The sequence below is a fragment of the Zootoca vivipara genome, chromosome 2 (assembly GCF_963506605.1).
Source record: "Zootoca vivipara chromosome 2, rZooViv1.1, whole genome shotgun sequence".
NCBI classification, from domain to species: domain Eukaryota; kingdom Metazoa; phylum Chordata; class Lepidosauria; order Squamata; family Lacertidae; genus Zootoca; species Zootoca vivipara.
Window position 1 is genome coordinate 121,720,549 of NC_083277.1, and position 22,763 is coordinate 121,743,311.

The 22,763-nt window shown below is 47.1% G+C and overlaps 1 protein-coding gene across 1 annotated transcript in view; it reads left to right on the top strand.

Annotated features, from left to right (window-relative positions):
- Window positions 1-6,450: 6,450 nt before the first annotated feature.
- Window positions 6,451-22,763, top strand: part of NDUFA4L2 (NDUFA4 mitochondrial complex associated like 2) — a 43,964-nt gene continuing 27,651 nt past the window's right edge. The window contains exons 1-3 of the mRNA XM_035102167.2: window positions 6,451-6,456; window positions 7,392-7,598; window positions 19,596-19,684. Coding sequence (XP_034958058.2) covers window positions 6,451-6,456; window positions 7,392-7,598; window positions 19,596-19,684 — 302 coding nt within the window. The remainder of the gene's footprint in view (window positions 6,457-7,391; window positions 7,599-19,595; window positions 19,685-22,763) is intronic.

Sequence of the window (22,763 nt, forward strand, 5' to 3'; positions counted from 1 at the left end):
CCTCGAGCGTCAGAGGAGACACCCGCACCAGATGTTTACAAGGTGGCACTTCTGTGCCTGCAGTGTAGTCTCTGTGGTTGGCGGCTACATTCGCTGAAGGGCCCCTGTGTGCCTGCATGAGCTGGGCCCTCTTAGACGACTCCTGCCACCACCATCACCACAGTCAAACTGGCTGGCAGAGCTGAAGAGCACAGTGGGAGCCCCTGGTGCCCCTGTCCCTCCCCCTCCCCCCCCTGAGTCCCACTGTACCACCATGAGGGGCCAGGCCTCCTCCTCCTCACCCTGCCCCCACCCTTCCCCGCTCCCTTTCCCCACTTGCAGAATTAGGGACTCTGCATGACATAGTGAGAAGCCATGGTGGCTTAAGGGTTTTGTTTGTTTGTTTGTTTACAGTCCTGGCCTTCTCAGGGCTGTTGGAGACTATGGCGATGGCAAAGCAGAGGGTGGGACTGGTATTTCACCCAACATGACTCTCCCCCCCCCCCCAGTCCTTCTTCAGCATCTCTTCACCACCTGGGGAGAGAAGATAAGTAGCAGCTTTGGGAGGGCAGTTTTCATAGGGGGAAATCCTCTCCATGGCTGTTCCAATCACATTTGCAGCCTACCACAGCAGCATCTCCATAATCCTTTTTAAAAAAAAAAAATGGGGGAGGGAGGTATTACATGTATTACATGTGATGGTAAACCTGTATCTGGGATGTACCACTTCAGGCTATAAATGGGGTCCACGTGATTAAATGCTCCTCCACACAACCCTCCCTGCCCTCTCCAAATAGAAAAATAGATATCTGAAAGGCAGGATCTAGCCTAGCCTTCTCCTGGACATGCTACATTTCTATGTACAGGCAATATATATCACCCTGGCAGTCTGAAATAGTATAGCCCGCAGAAAGGTTTACCACCCCAGCTAGACCTGAGCAAGCCCTTCCCAGCCTCAAGTAAACCAACTTTCCCCTCCCAACTCTATCATGAGAGCTACAGAGAAATCAGAGGGAGGTGTGTTTTTTTTGGAGGGGTGTTTTTGAGGGGCACAAGGAGAAACGGAAAAGAAGGGTCCAAGTCTAGGGGTTTTTGACAGAGAAACAAAGTCGCCACTCAAAATTTAGGCATGAATGATGACCTTGCCTGGCACAGTATCCTTGGCTAGCACATGTGCACTAGTGATGTGCATCTAACAGATGATCTGTGATGTGCCCCCATGATGGGAACAGGCACAGCACATGCTCCTACTCTGTTATCTGTGCCTTCTACCTGCTCCCCCACCATCTCTCTCATCTCATTCTAAATACCCATTAGGAGATATTATCCAACCGCTACACGGAATATTAAAAAAAACTAATTAAAGCTCCGTTTCAAGCCAAACCAGGCCTCTGTTCCTTGCTCATATAATAGTTTAACAGCCCTCCTTTCAGGCACACATTCTGTCAATCTACAAATCTTTTGTTAAGAGTAAATGGATACAAATAGCTGTTTTCCATATGCACAGCAACATCTGTTACTGCCAGGAAAATTTGCATGGCTAAATGTAATTTGCGTATTATGTCATTTATCAAAAAAGTAGGGGATGGGGAGGGGAGAAGAAAGGAGATCAAATGCTGATGAGACAAACAGAAGGAGAAGAGGATGATGACATAAGAAAGAAGTAACTTTCCTTACCTCTGCTGCCTTCTCTTCATCTGGATGGAGAACAATAGTGAGCATGGGCCACAGATTCAAAGACCAAAGAAGCAACAGGGGAAAGATTTGGGGTGGATTCACACATGCATATTCAGTGCAATCTGACTGTAACAATCAAGCAGTGGCTTGCAGGTGAGAATCACTCATTCTAGATCAAGCACCCAGAGAGAAGCATCTTATCTTCCAACTAGCAACACACCACACAGCCAATACTTTTTTTGGTGGAAGTTGTTCACATATTCATTCAGCTTTTATCCAGAGGATGAAAACAGATCACCGTTGTCTAAATAGTAATTTAAGATGACGTCCCTGCAACTACATTACCCCCTTAGACCACAGTGAACTTGGGTTTTGGAGGGGGGAGTGTTTCACAGCTCCGCTCCCCCCCAGCTGTTCCCATCAGCAGGGCTGCAATTAATTTCTTTTTGTGTACACATCAGGGGGTGTTGATAGAGAAATGATGTCTTTACCCTATGCAGGTGTTCATTCCTTGTATAGAGAGGAATTAGAAGAATTAGGAATGGCTTAACGACTTCAATCATTGTGAAGCTGGTTGGAGAAACAATGCAAAAACAGCAGGATCTTATTGTTATAATACATATACAGGATACATATGCATTTTTGGAAAATGTGTTGTGAACACGGATTAAAAGCCCAGCACTGGAAACACAATGAGTGCACAGTAAACAGGAGTGTAAACACAGCTTTAGTGATGAGGTGACTTTTGTCATGACACTAATCAAGGACCGTTTCTAACTGACCCACAGAGGCTTAGGAACAGCTTTCTCCTGCTGTAGTTCCATACGGCTATGGTATATGTGAGAATGCACAACAATACGGGTTGGGCTCATTACATGATTCATTACCACCTGACCATCCTTTTGGAGGGGTGGCAATGGGCTGGAAAAAAAGCCAGGCGATCAGCCTACTCCAAACATACAGGGAACGTCATTGTGGCACAGGGAAGCAACTCCGATGCAGCTGTGGGTGCAAGAGAAGAGGATTTGGGTTGAGGAGGGAAGACTCTGCGGCCCTGTGGGTGCTGCTGCATTATGGCTCCCATCCTCCCTCCCTGACCATTGGTGATTATGGCTGGGGCTAATAGGAATCCAACCACATTTCATTGGACCTCAAAAGCGGTACATGTGCATGTGTGAACTAGCCCCGAACACACAATACATATGGCTGATACCAGAACCTGGAAATGCGCATAACTCAATTTTCTCCACCTTTTTATCAGTACATTCCATTATTGCCAGATATAGCCTATTTTGTTTGATACTAATCATCACCATCAGTAGCAGCAAAATGGCAGCATTATGGTTAGTGTGTGCAAATGCTCACAGACGGAAGTCTCATATAGTACAAGAACCAGGTTTGCTGCAGCAGGGCTGGGCTACCCATTGTTATGGGGTGCTTCACAAACAACCAGGGTTCTTTGATTTTTGTCAACAGGGGTAAAAAACAACCATTCATTCTTGCAGTAAGAATGTAACAGGGTGCCCTCAGGAACACAGGGAATTCCCAGAGCTAAACCTGCTGTCTCTGCATCCAATATCCCAGTGTTTGGGGGACGAAGCTGGCTTTGCCCCCCCCCCATTTAACTACACCTTCTTGGTAAGATCCCATCTACTTTGCCCTGTATAAAATTCACTGAACATTAAGCCTTCTCTTCTCTGCAGACAAGACCTGGTCCAATTTCCTGGTCACTTTGAAGCATGACAAACATTGGGCAAATAGCGCAGAATAGAATGTTGGTGTTGGGAAATGGCTTTTATAGATATGTCATCAAATATTAAGCACTTTCTCTTTCTCTCTCCTACCCTCCCATCTCTATCTTGCCTTCACTTCCATGTGTCCTCTGTCCTTCTCCTCAAGCCTCATTCTCTCTACTCATTCTATAGGTTCCACTTTTCTGTCCATTGCCTGTTCTGTAGCCTTCCTTCAGCTTCCCTGACTCTAAGCTCCATGCCCCTTTATTCTGCTATATTCCTAGATTTCTTTCCTGTCCTGTTATCCCTTGTGTAATTTAAAACAACAACAGCAACCTGGCCAAACTGACAGCTTTTCCTTTCCTCACAAAAGCTGAATTGCAAGCTATTCCCTGAACATCCTGTGCCATCACACTAGCTCAGTCAATCAGTGTCAGAGGCTTCACCACCACAAGCTCAATACAATATAGAAAGATCATGGCACTTTCACTACACATTAGAAAGTGCTTCATGATTTAGCTTTCCAACACATCCACAAGCTAAGTTAGGCTGAGTGGCAATGCGTTGCTCAAGGACATCTGGTGCGCTTCTTGAATGAAAAGGGGATGTGATGTGAGGCATCATTCATGTCTAAATTGAACAGTCTGGCCACTTCATCTGTCTAGCTGTGATCATTTCTGACTTTGTCCTTTGCTCCCATCCTAGAACTAATAACAGAACCCAGGAGTTCAGAGATGGCCCATGATATTTTGGTGGCTGCCTATCTAAACAGTGTTCCATGTGGTCATAAAAATAAACAGAAGAACTAAAAATTGGATGCCCCCGAATCTTCTTCCTGAGGTGGGTCACCTCACTCTGCCTAAAGTCAAAACCAACCCCATAGGAGTTGTTGCTCACCATGTTTTCTGACAGCTTGAAGCAAAAGCCAGCAAATCATGATCCTGCCCCAAGACTAGCATCAGGCCCAGCCCTCCAATCAGAGACAGGTGGGTGGAACAAGCCACCCTTTAAGTTTCCCACAGTGCTCCTGTCTTGGCATCACTCTAGGGCACTGTGGGAAATTTAAAGGGTGGCTAGACTCAGTTATCCAGCACTGCTTGGGAGTGGGCCTGCTAAGCCCACCAGGGCCCACTGATACTGGGCCCCACTGACACTTTGCCCAGGGGCCCTCAAACCTGGAGCTGACTCAATCTGCCCCACCCTGCACTGGCCAAAATATTTCATTACATATCCAGATCTGGGAGCAGAAAACATGGATCCCTATGTTCTAACAATCAGATTTCCACTCTGACTGAGCCAACTAGGGAGAAATTACCAGGTATCACATTGTCCATTTCTTTGCTCCCACTAAATCCCAACATAAAACACACTATGCCCATTTGACTTGCTGGGTGTTGGGAGTCCAACATCATCTCAAGGGCACCAGCTTGAAGAAGGCTGCACTAGTTTTTACAAGAGTGGGAAATAAGGCTGAGGATCCTGCTTTTCCACCCCATCTCATTACATTTTATAGCCCACACCCCATCCCTTGCCAAAGATTGGAACACAAACTGCCCTAGTTGCCCCCTGCCTGCTCTAACTACTGGATTCTGCAGTCTCTACTAGAAGAGTATCTTGGTATCTGAGTATCTTGGTATCTTGGTATCTTGGTAGATACCAAGAAGAGTATCTTCTTGGTATCTTGGTAGATACCAAGAAGATACTCTTAGAAGAGTATCTTGGTATCTTGGTATCTTCTAGTCTCTACTAGAAGAGTATCTTGGTATCTGAAGAAGTGTGCATGCACACGAAAGCTCATACCAAAATAAAAACTTAGTTGGTCTTTAAGGTGCTACTGAAGGAATTTTTTTATTCTACTAGCAACAGCAAGCCTGCTGCTAATGAAGGAAAGTTTTGATTCCATTCAAGAAGCCAGGTGGAAAGCGAGGGGAAACAGTGAGAGAGAGGGAAAGAGGGAGAGAGAGTGTGTAAAAGCAATGCAGGTTGATGGCCCCATCAGTTATAAATGTCACCCCCGCCTGGTGTGAAGTGTAGGGACCCAGCAGCAAACATACCTGCGTTTTGTTTGTATGAAAAATAAATTGATTGCAGGCTGGCATATGGTGGAGAGACGTGCATTTTGTCGGCCTTGGCAAATATTCCCGGCTCAGCCCTGCAAGGGGTGTGGAGCAGAAGCAGTCACAGAAATTGTACATTTCTTGAAGGCTGTGCATAGCACAGACAAGACAGCGATCCGAGCTACATGCAAGCAGTGTGCTCAGTGTAACATGTAGCTCGGCTCTATGGTGGAGAGATGTATGTCCATCTCCTAGGAAAGTGCTTTGTCTTTCTTTGTCTTTTTTCCCCCTTCAGGAGGGGGAAGCAAACAAGCAAATTAATTGCAAGACAATGACATTTTGAGAACCATGCAGGCAGCTTGGATAGATTTTGACAGGCTGTGGTCCCCAACACACACAGTGATAGCACCTTCCAGATGCACAGAAACAGCTCTGTGCCCCTTTAGGATCAATTCACATGTTAAGCCTTTTTGGCCAGGATGAACCTTGTGGGGGATTCATGTGAGCTCCAAGCCTCCAGCCTCTTTCTAGGCTTGCTACTGGAGGCACCCTTGGGCACTCGGAGAACCCAGAGCCTAATGAGACAGAGGAAGGCCATTTTTTGTAAAAGCGAAAGAGTTATACGATCTGAGGTGAAAACAGAATATTGACAGAGGAAGGCCATTTGAGGTTCCCAAAGGTTGCTTGGGCCAGTATCTCAGGAGTACTCAGCTCCTGGAGTGATTAGCATAGGTACATAGCAAGCTATTTTCGCCCAAACCTCGGGCCATTTGGCAATCTTGGTGCTAACATCCAGCAAAGTGGAACACTGGCGGGGGGGGGGGGGGTAAGGAAGCTGGGGGCTTCCAAGCATATTGCAAAAAAGGGTGAGGGTTTTTTGTTTAACTTCTCTCACTGTGGGTCCCTACTCTGCACACACTTTCCCCGGCCTCTCTCCCCCCCCCCCCACGCCCGTTTGCCATATGGTTGTGTCTAACATTACTTCCCCTGCCCACCCTAATTTAATGAAGGTAGGTGGAAGAAAAGAAAAAACGAGAATGAGAAAAAGGTGAATGGAAGGGGAGAAACACCACCAGCTCACACCAAGAAGCAAAAACTTTTGTCTCCTTACTTTGCAAAACCATCCACAAAAGAGTCTACCCAGGTTTCACTAGTCTAAGCAAGTTTCCCTAGAAGTATCACATAACTGGAAGGCACCACAAGGGTAATCTAGTCCAACCCCCCTGTAATGAGGGAATTTTGTGGCCCACAACCCTGAGATTGAGAGTCTCATGCTCTACCTTCTAAGCCAGCCATAGGCAAACTCGACCCTCCAGCTGTTTTGGGACTACAACTCCCATCATCCCTGACCACTGGTCCTGTTAGCTAGGGGTGATGGGAGTTGTAATCCCAAAACAGCTGGAGGGCCGAGTTTGCCTATACCTGTTCTAAGCTACCTGCCCCAGACCTGGACTTGCCCCCTCCTCCCTTGAAGAGCATCTTTCTCCCTGCCCACTCATGGCTGGCAGAAAAGCAACAGGTGACCCCACTTCCTCCCCTCAAGTTCCAAAGCACAGGAGTTTCTCATTCGGGGAACTGATCAGCACCAACATAGCTGTCAAGTTTTCCCTTTTCTCGAGAGGAAGCCTATTCAGCATAAGGGAATTTCCCTTAAAAAGGGGGAGAACTTGACAGCTATGAGCCCCAAGCCCCATTGAATCATAGGACTGTCTACCCCCTGCAATGCAGGAATCATTTTGCCCAACATGGGACTTGAACCCATGACCCTGACATTAAGAGTCTCATGTCCTACCGACTAAGCAGACACTCTGGCCTCACAAGTACACCCCCCACCTCCACCAGCTGAATAAAACAACCTTTTCTCTTCCCCCCCCCCGCTCTGATTTTGCCTGAGGTCCCCCAACTTCCCTCCAATGGTCCCGGCACCTCCCTTCCTCCCTCCCAGCCGCCCTCCCCGCGGGTCCCGGAGGCGGGGGCAGACGCTGCTGGGACGCGCTGGGCTGGCCGAGCGGCCGCTGGGCTGGCTGTGGCAGCCGCCGGAGCCGAGGAGATGGGAGGCAAGGAAGCCAGCGCAACTCCCCAGCCCAGCCCCGGAGCAATGGGCGCCCCTTTGAGGGTCAGATTCTCCCGGCAGCTCAAGAGACATCCAGGAGTGAGTCACCTCTTTCCCGCTTGACCCCTTAGCCTAAGATTAGTGACCCTGAACCCCACTCCCCCCCCGCCTACTTGCCCTAAACCCTCAGTACCTACAACCCTCAACCTTTATTTCCTTCTCTCGCCGCCCCCGGCACAGAAAGTGCTGCTGAGCATCGCCGCCGCTGCAGGCAGAAAGTCGCCAGGTGCAGCTTCCCCCTGATAAAGAGATGCAACTTTCCTCTTATCACTTTGTCTCTACGGCTGGGGGAGAGATGAACTGCACCAGCCCGCTTGCTTGCTTGCTTGCTTGCTTGCTTGCTTGCTTATTTGCCTTCCTCACACCAGGGAGGCACAGGAACCTGCTTTTGTTTCTTTTTAAATGAAAACGAAACGTGAGAACCAGCCACCTCCATTTCCCCTATCCCAAGGAGTGAGGTGTTCCAGGTTTCTTTCTCCCACACTCCCATTCCGCCCCCCTTCTCTGTCATGCGCTCACTCCTACCTTCCTATGGGGAATGCCAGCAACTCAGCAGGAGAGCACTGATTGCGCGCAGGTCTCAGGTTCAATCCCCAACATCTCCAGGGAGGGCAGGGAAGATACCTTGCGAAACCCTGCAGAATCCCTGCTCTTCAGTGCTCATCCACACTTGCCTTTTGCCCTGGGCTTCCGAGGCAAAGATCTGCACTTTTCCACCAGTGTCGGAGCACTTTTCTTTTTCTTTTTGCCCCACAGCTTTCCCCTAGAAAACCCGCTCTTTACCACTGAGTCAGAGGCAATTCGGGGTTTCCCCAATGGTAAAGAGCAGGTTTTCATGGGGAAAACATCAGAGCAAAAACCAACCAACCTACGAACCCTTGGACCTGGACCTAGAAAGCCTTGAGCTATAACTAGAAATGCAAAGGTAACTGTGGATGAGGCTGAGCCCTCAGTGTTAACAGTGATGTACTAGATGTACGCAAGGGTCTGACTTGGTAGATGGCAGCTTCCCGTGTCCCTCTACCCCCAGCCAGTTTGAGCCTTCGCCTATAACCTCTAACCCTATAAAGAAAGACACTCAAGCCTCAGAATGCCAACCCTAACTCTTTGCATTCAAGAGGAACATCCCTAACTGCTTCCTTCTAAGCCCACTCAGGAGAAAATATACCTGTTGCCTCTGCTAGCCGGATTCCTATCAAGCCCCTACCCTCAGTGATGCAGTTAGATCATTGTTGACCATAGGCGCTAGCTCTGAGGGGCTGAAGCACTTTCAGACCCACCATGTGTTTTTTTGAGGGGGCCTTTTTTTGTTCAGTTTTGTTTGTTTGTTTGTTGTTGTTGTTCAATCATCCTGAAAAGCTGGTGCCTCTGCTGTAGACTCAAAGTGGGGAAGCCTATGGCCCCCGATGTGCGGCTGAATTCCCAACAGCCCCAGCCAGAATAGCCAGTGGTCAGGGATGATGAGAACCGTAGCCTCAAATTATCTGGAGGCAGGGCTGGTGCAGGACATTCTGGTGCCTGAGGAGGACCACAAAATGGCGCCCTCACCTCCCTGCCTGGGAATAAGGGTTGAGTGAAGATCTACATCAGGATCTGCTGCCAGTGGCGTAGGGAGGGGGTGCGGTGGGTGCAGGCTGCTTTGGGTGTCATCACTGAGGGGGGTGACAAAAATATATGTTTTAAATAAATAACTCCTGTACCCACCACACGCCCCTTCCTGCCCCACTGCATGAGCAATCTCCCCTCGAGTGATTTCCAGAAACCAGAAGCATTGGCTGCCTCAAACTTTGCAGGCAGAGCACAGCCTTTATGGCTAGTACTAGCCTTCGACAGCCCTCTCCTCCATGAACCTGCCTAATCCAGAGGCATAGCTAGGTCAGGCAGGGGGCACTGGACGCCACACTGCGGGGCCTGCAGCGTGCCTGAGCCACGCATCTCTCCTCAGGGGGAGGCAGCGGGCAGACTGCCTGCAAGCTCAGCGCTGCTTTTTCAAGCAGCGCGGGGCATGCGTCTGCCCACTGCCTCAGCCGCCCTACAATTGAGGGGGAGGCTGCGGAGAGGCTCCACAAGGCGCGCCCTGCCTTGGCTCACCCCACTCCCATGGGCAGCTCGCTCCGCCCCCAGCTGCAGGGCACACGCGCCACCCTAGGCACCTGAGCGGCTAGCTATGCCGCCGTCTGCTGCCCCGCCTGGATCACCTTGCCTCATGGTTAGGCCGACCCTATCAGAAGGGCCCATAGATTCCCTATCCCTATTTTAGACTGGACTTTATGTCACACACACACACACACACACACACACACACACACACACACACACACCGTTAGGGTTGCCATATTTCAAAAAGTAAAATCCAGGACCCCCAAAAGTTGTTGAGCTTGAAAACCTCATTTTTTTTCAACTGACTCACCTAAGACCCAGAACAAATCCACCCCCAGGTAAATCCAGACATATGGCAGCCCTACCCACCATATAACAACCCCCTGATTCTTTTGAGGGTGGGGGCATGACTGTTTAAAGTGACACCATAGTGCTTTGACTGTATAGGGCAGATGGATAGTTTCATGGGATTCAAAGGCATCTTTCTTTCTCTTTCTCCCAGAAATATTTATTTATTAACTTGCTAGCCCAGACTTTTGAGCTTTTCTCTCCCTCCACCCATAGAGGCAAGCTTATGCATATTTAATTCTTGGTAGTTTGTTGTCCCCCTAACCCTAGATGTCCGTGGACGGCTGGCACGCAATTGGCAAGAGGGGAGATTTGATGTGTTGTTATTTACCTTGTTATATCGGATGTCTCTAAGGGGTTTTTCAACACTCTAGGAATAAATCAACACACAGCAGGTTCCAATTCACCCCCCCCCTTCCAAATTCGAAAGCCAGCTTAAGGTGGTTGTCCCCCCCCCATCTTTCCCCTCATATGTTGTGATCTAACTATTCCCCCCACTTCAGAAATTTCAGTGACAGAATGGAAAACCTACAACCCACCCCAAGCCACCCCCTTTATCCTGTCTCCCAAAGCCATTGTCTCACTTTCCATCAAAAATTCATGACAGAGATTTTGTTTACAAATATGAATAAACCCTGATAAATTATATATGCCCATGAGGCCTTGATATAAATACAATTTCCCCTCTCACAGGCTAAAAATGGGGGAGGGGGGAGATGGAATTGCCTGAGCTGGCTACACACACACACACACACACACACACACACACACACACACACACACGAGGGGAGAATAAAGGAGCACAGCTTTTCCATTCCATACAGGGAAGGAGGCATAAACACTTAAAACCAGATTTCTCTTAAAGGGTACTGTTTTTCACTTGCTATGGATCTGCCCTTAGTCTCATCTGAGGAATTTTATTCAAGCATTGGCAAATGGACAATCTAACCAACCTCCTAGAGACAGTCTAACTCTCGGAACAACCCCACCTCACAGCTCTAGACCACAACCCCTCTCAGCAAGCAGCATCCTGTAGGGTCCGTTTCTCTCTCAGAATCCCCCCAGTTCCCACAAGATGGATGTCCCAAAACAGTGCTAACGGCAAGTGGCAGTTAACATCTACTGAGAAGTGCAAAAAGAAAATAAAAGATGGGGGAGATAGAAGAAAAAAATAAATGCTGTCACTATAACACCCACCCACCCAAACCACCAATATTTGGGGCGCCTCCAAACTGTCACTATTTTGCAGGAGAGCTTCAGGTCCATACTGGGAAATTTAGGCTTGTGCAATTGAAGCAGGTTAAGGGCCTCTTTCACCCTGGTGCAACAAATCCAATAATAATAATAATAATAATAATAATAATAATAATAATAATAATGGACTTTTTCAGTTAGGGAAATGACAGCAAAATGCATCAAAAAGAGTGAGATGAATGAATGATTAATAGGAAGATGTATATGAACACTTATGACTTTTTTTTACAACCTCAAAAACAAAGGAATGAACTGTAATTTCCAAATCTTTTGGAAAAAAGGTCACCCCAAAATTGATTTTTGTATATATAACTGTATAATGTATTATGCAATTATACATAATAATGATAATTATGTATTAAAATACAGGAAAAATAGAGCTTGCAAATTTTCTAATACTTGTACAATGTTTTGTACATTGTACATCACTTCTTATTGCTTAGAATAAGTCGAAGTTGCAGTTTGTCTCTGTTTCTGCTGCAAGCACCATAAAGTTCCCACATCACTTTGATTGCGTGTTCTGCGCACTGATTACTTCTTGGTATCTGGAGTACGGACGGCTCCTGCTTCCAGTGATTCTCCAATACCCATAATGCTTTTTTTGGGTATGGTTTCAATATTTCTGACAAGTTCTTGAAGTCATTTTCATTGAGTAGTAACATTAGATATATGCTGATTCCAACTATTCATTTCAGGGTGACTTTTTTCACAACTGAGAAGAATTCGTCCCTTTTTCAGTGTTTTTAAGCAAAGGATCATTCCTTTATGATACAGGAAATCTTTTTTTAAGACAAAAAGTTATAACTAGGGACAGAGGAAATGTTGCAGTGGGTGCAGACTGCCCCAAGTGCCACCACTGAGGGGTGTGACAAAATGCACTCATTGCGGGGCCTGTAGCGCATCCGAGCCACGGGTCTCTCCTAGTGACGTGGTGGCTTGAGCGCTCGCAGGCTCTCCACTGCCTCAAATGGTCCACCCACTGCCCCCCCCAACTGTAGGGCGGCCGAGTGGGAGGAGGCAGGCAGACTCCAGAGGCCCCGCTGTGCGCCCTGCCTCTATGGGTAGCTCACCAAGCCCCTGGGTGCGCTACTCCAGGCGCCTGAGCGGCTTCCTCTGCCACTGGTTATAACCCTAATGAACACCCTGCAAGGGAATCAGAACAAATGCTAGATACAGACTGAACATATGGTCATATCCTACTCAGAGAAGACCCATTGAAAATGAAAAAAAAAAACCTTAAGTTGGTCTTCAATGGTCTGCTCTGTGTGGAACAAGCACTGGGTGCTAACCCATAGTCTAACCTCTCTGCGTATGTTTTTAAAAGCTTCGTGCCAGCAAATCAGGATGGCTGCTGAATAAACAGGTCATCCAGAGGAGCCTTTGGAAGAATTTTGCTTCTGAAATTGGCCCCTCAGTTTTTACACACACACACACACACACACACACACACACACACACACACACAGCCTGAAGTCACCTTGTTGCAACTCAGATATTCACCAAGATTTCCTATTTGGCTAAGCAATTATGGAGGAGTGGGGAAGCGAGCAAACTCTACTGCACATGTGCACCCACTATCAACGTTTTAAAAGGGGCATTCCCAAATTCTTCCCACAGAGGTGAAAAGGAGAGAAAATGAGACAGTGATTTACCAGAGACAGATGATAGAAAACAGGGACTGTCCCTGGGAAATAGCAGCAGTTGGAGAGGGTGCAAAGGGTTAACTGTGAGTGCCATGCCCTGCCTGCCTCTGATAGGTTGAAAGAAGTAGGGGGATTGGTGCAGCCCTGACATACCATCCATTATCCACCATCAGCTGTTCTTTGCACCATCCATGTGGGTCAGCATTTTCGCCTTGCAACAGCTTCTCCTGCTGCTGTGTGGTTGCGCTTCCCAGGGCGCCCAACTGCCTCAGCCTATGATTAATGCCAACTCCACATCTGCTGCCAACTGGGAAGGAAGGAAGGAAGGAAAAGGCTTACAACCCCAGAACTCTGCTGGTGGTACAGAAACAGAGAAGAAAAATCTGGACCAGGAGCATGGGCATAGCCAGGATATATGTTAGGGGGCAGGCTTCATGTGGGGGCTGTTGGGAGTTGAAGTCCAGCAATAAATGGAGGGCACCACCATGTCTCTAGAGTTCTCAGCAAAATAAGAACACAGCAAGTTGCCTTATGACAAGACAAACCATAGGTCCACCTTGCTCAGCACTGTCTGCAATGACATACCAATGACACCTTTTTCTGATTGAAACTGGGGTGGAATCTACACGCATATAAAAAACGCTGTGAAAATGCTTTTTTAAAAAACGTTTTGAGAAATATATTGAATTTGTCATAGCTCATTGCCACCATCTAGTGTCATATCTTGCACTTACAAAGGTAAGGACCCCTGACAGTTACGTCCAGTCACAGATGACTGTGGGGTTGCAGCTCTCATCTAGCTTTACTGGCTGACAGTTTTTCCGGGTCATGTGGCCAGCATGACTAAGCCACTTCTATCGAACCAGAGCAGCACATGGAAAGGCCGTTTACGTTCCCGCCGGAGTGGTACCTATTTATCTACTTGCACTGCATGCTTTTGAACTGCTAGGTTGGCAGGAGCAGGGGCCGAGCAACGGGAGCTCACCCCGTCACGGGGATTCAAACCGCCGACCTAGGCTCGGTGGTTTGGATCACAGTGCCACCCGTGTCCCTATATTGCACTTTACAACACACTTAAAATGTTTAATTTGCAGCTGTATAGTTGAGTCCCAGGACACACTCCCAGGTGAGTAGCGTGCGGTGTTCTTGCCCCTTCAAATTGCTTTTGGGGGGGCGTGATCTTGTGCGGTGCCCCAAAACACACATTTTTGACCACTGCACAAGGTCACAGTGCTCCCCAATGTTTTTTTTGGGGGGGCAAGAGTGCAGCGCGAGAGCAAGCAAGATTACAGCACCCAAAATGGCCACCATGATCTCATGTGTAAAAATGGGACACTTGGCAGGTATGCAATGCCTGGCAATGGCTCTCCAGGGCTTCAGAGAAGGAGTCTTTTCCAACCCTAACTGGAGATGCCAGGGATGGAACCTGAGGTCTCTTGCGCACACAATAGATGCTCTGTCACTAAAACACAAGTCTTAGTGCCATAGTAAATTGTACTTGCACTTCCCACCCACCTCTCTACCTTTCCTTTCTTCATTCCCTTTCATTTTCTTTTTGGTAATTTGCATTAGGTAATTCCATCAAGTTGGTGGAGGGGACACACACACACAGACACACACACACACCTGAACACATGCAAAAAGAGGAGTTAGGAAGAAACCTGCACAAGGACGCCAGTCACAAGAATGCAGGAGTCTGGGAGCAATGACGAGCCAGAGACAGGAGAGTGGGGTAAACATGGCCACAACTTTACTGGTGACAGCACACCAGTTCAGTGCAGCATAGGGCAAGGATCTATCCATTGGTCAGCCTACCCCAGCCTGTCCACAGTAGGGTTGCACTCCAGGCCACCTCCACTGGGATGTGCCTCTCACGAGCCAGCCAGGGCCAGCGGCAGGCTCTGGGAGGTGGGCAGGGCTTGCCTGAGACAGCCATAGCATCGAAGCATGACCATCTAGGAACCAGCTCTCTCGCTTCTTCCTGCCCCTGTGGCTTCAGTGTGCAACAAGGGCCTGTCACAGAAAGCAAGTTCTTCCCTGGGTATTTCCTCTAGCTCCTTAAGGAGACCTACCTAGGGTTGCATATTTAAAAAGGTAACATTCCTAACACCCGCAAAGTTGTTGAGCTTTTGGGGGGTAACCTCCCCCCAAATACAGTGTTTTTCCATCGCGTTGCCATACATCTGGGTTTTCTCTGACATTTTGCACCTGACACCATCCCCACCCCCACCCCGGATGCCATTTTTACACCGGGAAACCAGGACTTGTCAGGAATTTTCGTGACATATGGCAAGCCTAGACCTACCTCACATTGCAAGTAAAGCGGCACTGCTTATCCACGACCTTGACATTTATTTATCTACCTATTTAAGTTTATTTTTAAAATTTGACTAGTGCATCACATAATAACATTTGTAGATTGTTGCTGGATCTGGCCAGTGGCCCATCTAGCCCAGCATCCTGTTTTCACAGTGGCCAACCAGATCCCTATGGGAAATCTGCAAACAGGACCTGAACACAACAGTCCTCTCCCCTCTGGGATTCAGACGTACGCTGCCTCTGACTGGCTAGTAGCCGTGGGTAGCCTTCTCCTCCATGAGTTTGTTTAATCCTCTTTCTAAGTCATCTAAGTTGGTGCATGTGAGAGCAAATTCACTAATTTAACTATGTGGTTGTGGGAAGGACTTCCTTTCATTTTACCTGCCCTGAATATCCCAACATTCCACTTCACTGGATGCCCCCGAGTTCTGATGTCCTGAGAAAGGCAGAAAAACCTTTCCCTGTCTGCTTTCTCCATGCCATGCAGAATGCTATACAAGTCTATCATGTTGCTCTTCCCCACCTTTTCTCTGAACTAATATAGGGAGCAGTCTCACTGTGGCTGCTACTACCACCAGCTTCCTATCTTGTTGTATCCCTTAAAAACCAGCAGCCTTTGCTAAGTCTTTAGAAAACACAGAAGAGGACAATCTGAGAGCTTTCATGGCTGAATTTAAATATTAAGCAGCCCTCACGCTTTGTTTAAACAACATTTTCTGAGATACTTTCTGGAACTCACACTTCAAAAAGCTTTTGAATGGAGTGGGTTGAGGTGGAACAACTTGCATCCTCTGAAATCCTGGAGAACAGGAAAGCAGTTTGGAAAACGTACCAGCAGCGCAACGTTCTTCTGTCCTCTGCATGGTTCACATGCCCACTGCCATAGTATCACAGCAGCTTTCTTCCCAGTGGCAGCCAAATTCATGTGTTTATCCCCAGTGAGTTGCCCATCCTCAGATGTTTCCCCAGAATTAATAACCCAGAAGATGCCAGCAGCAGATGGTGAAATACGTCTGTAATCCCTGACTCTCTGCAGAGGTGCCAGCAGTCCCTGGGACTGTGGCGTCATTCTTTATTATCCGGTGTGTTTCAGCTAGAAGCCACTGCCAGGTCCACCTGGCATGGGGCCGGCACACAATGTGAAAAAAGGGAAATCATTATTTCTCAACAACTCTAACCTCCTGAATCACACCTGGCATCTGCTGAAAGTTGGAAGCGCCAAAGGGTGTGAGGTGGGGAGGGTAGCAGTGCCTCAGGCTGAGCAGGGAAAATGGGGAAATGAATGGGACACTGCCTGGTCACAAGCAAAGTTGTGGGTTCAATGGTGGCCAAATTATTCTAAATTCCAGAAGGATGCCAACAAGTCTCCCAATGGGAGATTAAGAATGGATAGGAACCCAGGAAGCTGCCTTATACCAAGTCAGACCATTGGTTCATCAAGCTCATGATTGTCTGCCCTGACTAGCAGTGGCTGCTCAGGCCTTCAGGAATGGATCTTTCCAAGTCCTACCTGGAGATGCTGGGGATTGAACCTGGGACCTTCTGCATGCAAAGCAGGTACTCTACTGCTGAGCCATGGCCCTTTCTGGACTGGAATAAAATATTCCACTATGGGAATAAAACCTATGAATCATTCCCAACCCTTTCTCACCCCTTGTGTTACATCAACCCTCGGAGAAAATTATGTGAAGTGACATTCTTTGGGGGGATCTTAGAACAAAATATCTTTGGGATATATATCCCAACAGATAGAGTTTTCAGTACCTGGATTCCTAGCCCTGTCAAAGATCACAGCCTGTAATCAATCAGAAAATTCATATTTATGTGAATGCCTTGCCCCTCTACTTCCCAGATTCCACTCTGTGTTCTGGGGTAGGCAATGTTTTGATTCGCTTCTATGGCAATAGTTAGGATTATAAACTCCTGGCTATTTGTTTCCTAGAGGGCAGGGGGGTAGACACAGAGGTTCATTATGCTCCAAACATCTAGCTGGGCATGAGGGGCCAGTGCAATTTGGGAAAGGTCAAGCGGCTGCTGTATCTGTTTGGATTGAGGCTTTGCACCTTCAGCCTCCTGGGGATTCATATAGCAGGCTAGGAAGGAAATTACCTTGGAATTGGATACAAAAGCTGTTGGCGTTCAGGGCAGCTTCGTTAAATAGGGATGGTAGTTGGAGCCCAAGAGGCAAGCAAACGTAAACATTTTGTGTATGTGGGTGTGTACGTGTGTTGCAGGGATTTGGAGAGAAGTGTGGCTGTAGAAAACAGCCTCAGAATCAAACTATTGGCAGGCAGAGTATTCGGCACTGGACATCAAGTTTGGCTGGAAAGCAAGCAATAGTGCACCAGATAGCGGAAATAGGATTGACAGAGGGATTGTTCCCCCTTGCTGTATGTTCCACAGTAGTCCCTGATCAAACCAGTTTTGCAGGCTTTTGTGACACTACCCAAATCTGCAAAACCTGTTTACCAGAGGCAAAAGTTGGGATGGGGTACACAACATGAACAGCAACCATACTCTAGTCTATCATAGCACTTTCAACACTCTGAAAAGCTGCAGTCATCTTATGCCCCATTCCAGACCACCAGCAGCAACCAATAATGCCCAGCTTGATTAGTTGAGAACTTGAGAATACTTCAGCTGTCAGTATTTGGGATGGACATTTCCACCCTATGGACCCTCCAATGTGGGGTGCCACAAAGGTCAGCCTTATACCTCATGCTGTTTAACATCTACATGAAACCACTGAGTAGCATCATCCAAGAATTTGAATGGCATTGTCATCAATATGCAGATGAAACACCTCTCTATTTATCCTTTGCATCTGCATCTGTGGCAGTGGGTGGTCTAGACTCAGTGATGGACTGGATGAATAATGCTGGTTAAACTGAAGCTCCATCTGGTTCTTTTGACTGTATTGGTGGGGTCAACCTGTTTTAGGTAGGGTTGCATTCCCTCTAAAGGGGCTGGTGTTCAGTTTGGGGGTACTTCTGGATCCACTAGGGTCACTCAAGGCACGAGTAGCTTAGGTGTCATGAAGTGCCTTCCTTCAGCTTCAGTTGGTGGCCCAGCTGTGACCCTGACTAGATATTCAAGGCAACCAAAGAGAAAATATTGATTTACAAAATACATGGGCGAAAGCAAGGATGCAGCCATGCCTCCTGACCAGTAGAAAACTTTCTCTACCATGTCCTCTATATCAGCATTTAAGATTTAATCATACATCGCCCTCATACTTTCAGACTGATTGTTGTAATCAAATGGACTAGGAACTTTTTGTATATTAAAAAAGTTGAAAGAAAGCTGAAATTGTTAGAATGATTATTCCTCTGCAGAAGGCCATATCCCTATATTCTGTGTTAATTAAACCTCATTCCACAATCTGGTTCCTGTAAAGAGGAAGCCAGTTGGATCTCACCAGACAACATGCTCCATGTCTTGGGTGCCACAAAGGGCAAAGCCCTTTCCCACACAACAACGACACTTAAGATAGTGGGAGAATATGCTAAAATTCTTTGTCCTCAATGGATGGCAGGACTGTATGGAAGGAGATATTCTTATTGGAATTCCTGTACCAAAAATAAGCATTAATCCATCTTTTTACTGCTCTCCACTAATTTTGAGAACAGCAGATTGACTATGAGGTAGTTAAGTAGAAAATGACATTGAGGAAGGAAGGAAGGAAGGAAGGAAGGAAGGAAGGAAGGAAGGAAGGAAGGAAGGAAGGAAGGAAGGAAGGAAGGAAGATAGATTGGATTGGGGTGTGAGGAAGAAAACTCAGTTTGAACAAGAGAGGTCAAGAATGGGTAAGTGGATTGATAAAAATATATCTGAGTTGGATGGAGAAGTGCAAAAGTGAAGGTACTAAGTGTATCACAATAAATAATGGCTTTCATTTACCAGACAGAGGTGCTCATCTTCTCATCTCCCACAAATAGCAACCACAGCTCCATCAGTTACATTGCTGTTGACAAAATGCCCCTCATAACCATCTCCCTAAGGGCTCAGCAAGCAGAGGGAGAAAATATGTGCTTCCTTCTACTGCCCCTAGACTTTCCCACTCAACCACCAATATGCTCCAGTATCCAGTGTTAAGAGGCCTTGCTCTCCCCCATCCCGGGAGGTATGGGGAGTGGCAGGCAATTTCTCATCCCCAGATCCAATTCCTCCCCTCGATATGTCTATTTTTCTCCCCCTCTTTTAATTCAGCCACTCAAACTGACAGCTACACTGTGTACTAGAGCTTGGCTATGCGATTGCTGTGCCATATTTCCCCTGCAACTCTCCTGATGTGTCAGGGCTCCCTTTAACTCCCCAGTCCTCCTGATAAATATTCATTTTATCTACGTATTTTTCACCTTTCTCTCTCCAGCTCATCCCCCTCATTGGCTTCATTGGACTCGGATTGGGTAGTGCTGCCCTCTACCTTTTGAGGCTGGCCATCTACAGTCCCGACGTGAGGTATGTTTCTGGCGGGAGATCACTACTCGGTTGCAATGAGAATGAGTTACTTGTGGCATAGTTGCAGGCATCATCATCATCATCAGTTTATTTGTATGCCACTTTCCTGTGCTAAACCATGCTCAAAATGACTCACATTAGAAAAGTTTACATAATAAAATATAATAACATTTCCAGATCATTCACCGGTAGTTGCAAAACATAAATAAAATACAGATAGTCATACAGATAGTAATAGACCTGTGTGGATTTGTAATGCTTTGTTCACTCATTTCTGGTAAGGCATCCACACAATACCATCATTCAAGCATAGTCATCCTGAATTCTCCCTGTGCTTCTTCCCACATTTTTTTTTCCAGACCAGGGGGACTTATTTTTCAGAAGAAATGGAAGGTGCAGCCAGTGGTCGCCCCCCCCCCTGAAAAATAGGTGCTGGTACACATCCATGCCCCCATCATCCTCTTCCCCCACCACTGCTTGCCTGCCCACCCCTCCCTCCCTCCCTCCCTTCCTACCTTGTACCTTTGCTGCTTCCTACCAGGGCTGTCGCTAGGCCTGGGCTGGGTGGCGCAATGCGCCAGGGCGCCTGGCCACCAGGGGCGCCGCTGCGCTGCCAGACAGCTGATGCTTGCGCTGCTGCGCCAGACCCTGATGAGAAGGACTTCCCTCCCTTCTGGAGGGGCCTGCCTCCCGCCAGGGCGCCTGGCCACCAGGGGCGCTACTGTGCCACCAGACAGCTCCTCACGCGACGCTATTAAATTTGTTGGCGCCCAGCAGCCACCGATACTGCCACCGCCGCAGTGTCACCCATCCTGTATTTGTGCCTTTCATATTATTTGCCCGAGTGTAGTACTTTACATTTCTCCCTGTTAAAATTCATCTTGTTTGCTTTGGCCCAGTTCTCTAATCTGTTAAGGTCATTTTGAAGTGTGATCCTGTTCTCTGGGGTATTAGCCAACCCTCCCAATTTGGTGTCATCTGCAAACTTGATCAGGATGCTCTCAAGCCCATCATCCAAGTCGTTTATAAAGATGTTGAATAAGCCTGGGCCCAAGACAGAACCCTGTGGCACCCCACTAGTCACTTCTCTTCAGGATTAAGAGGAGCCATTGATGAGCACCCTTTGGGTTCGGTCAGTCAGCCAGTTACAAATCCATTGAATGGTAGCATTGTCCAGCCCGCATTTTACTAGCTTCTTTACAAGAATATCAAGGGGCACCTTGTCAAAGGCCTTGCTGAAATCAAGATATGCTACATCCACAGTGTTCCCTTCATCTACCAGGCTTGTGACTCTGTCAAAAAATGAGATCAGATTAGTCTGACATGACCTATTTTTCAGAAACCCATGCTGACTTTTAGTGATCACAGCGTCCCTTTCTAGGTGCTCACAGACCCTTTACTTAATGATCTGCTCTAGAATCTTTCCTGGTACTGATGTCAGGCTGACTGGGCGGTAATTGTTTGGGTCCTCTCTTTTCCCCTTTTTGAAAAGAGGGACAACATTTGCCCTCCTCCAGTCTGCTGGGACTTCGCCTGTTCTCCAGGAAGATTACTGCCATTGGTTCGGAAATCACCTCTGCCAGTTCTTTTAATACTCTTGGATGTAGTTCATCTGGCCCTGGAGACTCGAATACATCTAAACTAGCCAAGTATTCTTGTACTACCTCCTTACTTGTTTAGGGCTGTGTTTCCCCTGCTAAATCATCTGCTCCCAATTCTTCAGGTCAGGCATTGTTTTCTTTTTTGGAGAAGAATGAGGCAAAGAAGGCATTGAGGAGTTCTGCCCTTTCTCTGTCCCCTGTTCGCATTTCACCATCTTCTCCTTTAAGTGACCCCACTGTTTCCTTGTTCTTCCTTTTGCTACGGACATACCCATAAAAGCCCTTTTTGTTGCTTTTAACCTCTCTAGCAAGCCTGAGTTCACTCTGTGCTTTAGCTTTTCTGACTTTGTCTCTACACGTGCTGGCTATTTGTTTGAATTCCTCTCTTGTGGTTTGCCCCTTTTTCCATTTTTTGTACATATCCCTTTTAAATCTTAACTCAGTTAAAAGTTCTTTAGATAACCACTCTGGCTTCTTTAGGCACCTTCCATGTTTCCGTCTCATTGGTATTGCCTGAAGTTGTGCTTTTAATATCTCCCTTTTAACAAACTCCCAACCATCATGAACTCCCTTCCGTTTTAGTATTTCTATCCATGGGATTTCACCCAGTGTTTCCCTAAGTTTTCTGAATTAGGCTTTCTTAAAGTCTAGAATTTGAGTCTTAGTATGCTTAGTTGCTCCTTTCCGCTGTATAATAAACTCCAGAAGAGCATGGTCACTCCCACCTAATGATCCTTCCACTTCTACCCCACTAACCAGGTCATCACTATTGGTTAGGACCAGATCTAAAATGGCTGATCCTCTTGTTCCTTCGCCCACTTTCTGGACAATGAAGTTGTCTGCAAGGCCAGTGAGGAATCTGTTCGACCTTATGCTCTTGGCTGAGTTTGACATCCAACAAATATCAGGGTAGTTGAAATCCCCCATTACTACTATCTCACTTCCTTTTGAATGCTTGGTCATCTGTTCCAGGAAGGCTTCATCTGTGTCCTCAGTTTGGCTTGGGGATCTATAGTATACTCCCACAATGAGATCGCTGTTATTTTCCCCTTAATTTTGACCCAGATACTCTCAATTTGGCTTTGAAGTTTTAAATCCTGGATCTCTTCACAGGTATACACATACCTGACGTATAACACCACTCCTCCTCCTTTCCTGTTTGGTCTATTTCGCAGAAATAGATTGTATCCCTCTATTACTACATCCCAATCATGAGACTCATCCCACCAGGTTTCAGTGATGCATATTATGTCGTATTTAGTTTGCTGCACCAAGAGCTCAAGTTCATCTTGTTTATTTCCCATGCTCTGTGCATTAGTATACAGACATTGAAGACCATTGATCACCCCCCCCAGCCTCTTATTTAAGGATTTTCTCCTCCAACCACTAGGTTTGCGTGCTGTTTCCTCCATTTGGTCCCTGACATATGGATGATCATTTTCAGCACTTGATAGATTACTACCTTCAGGACCACTGTC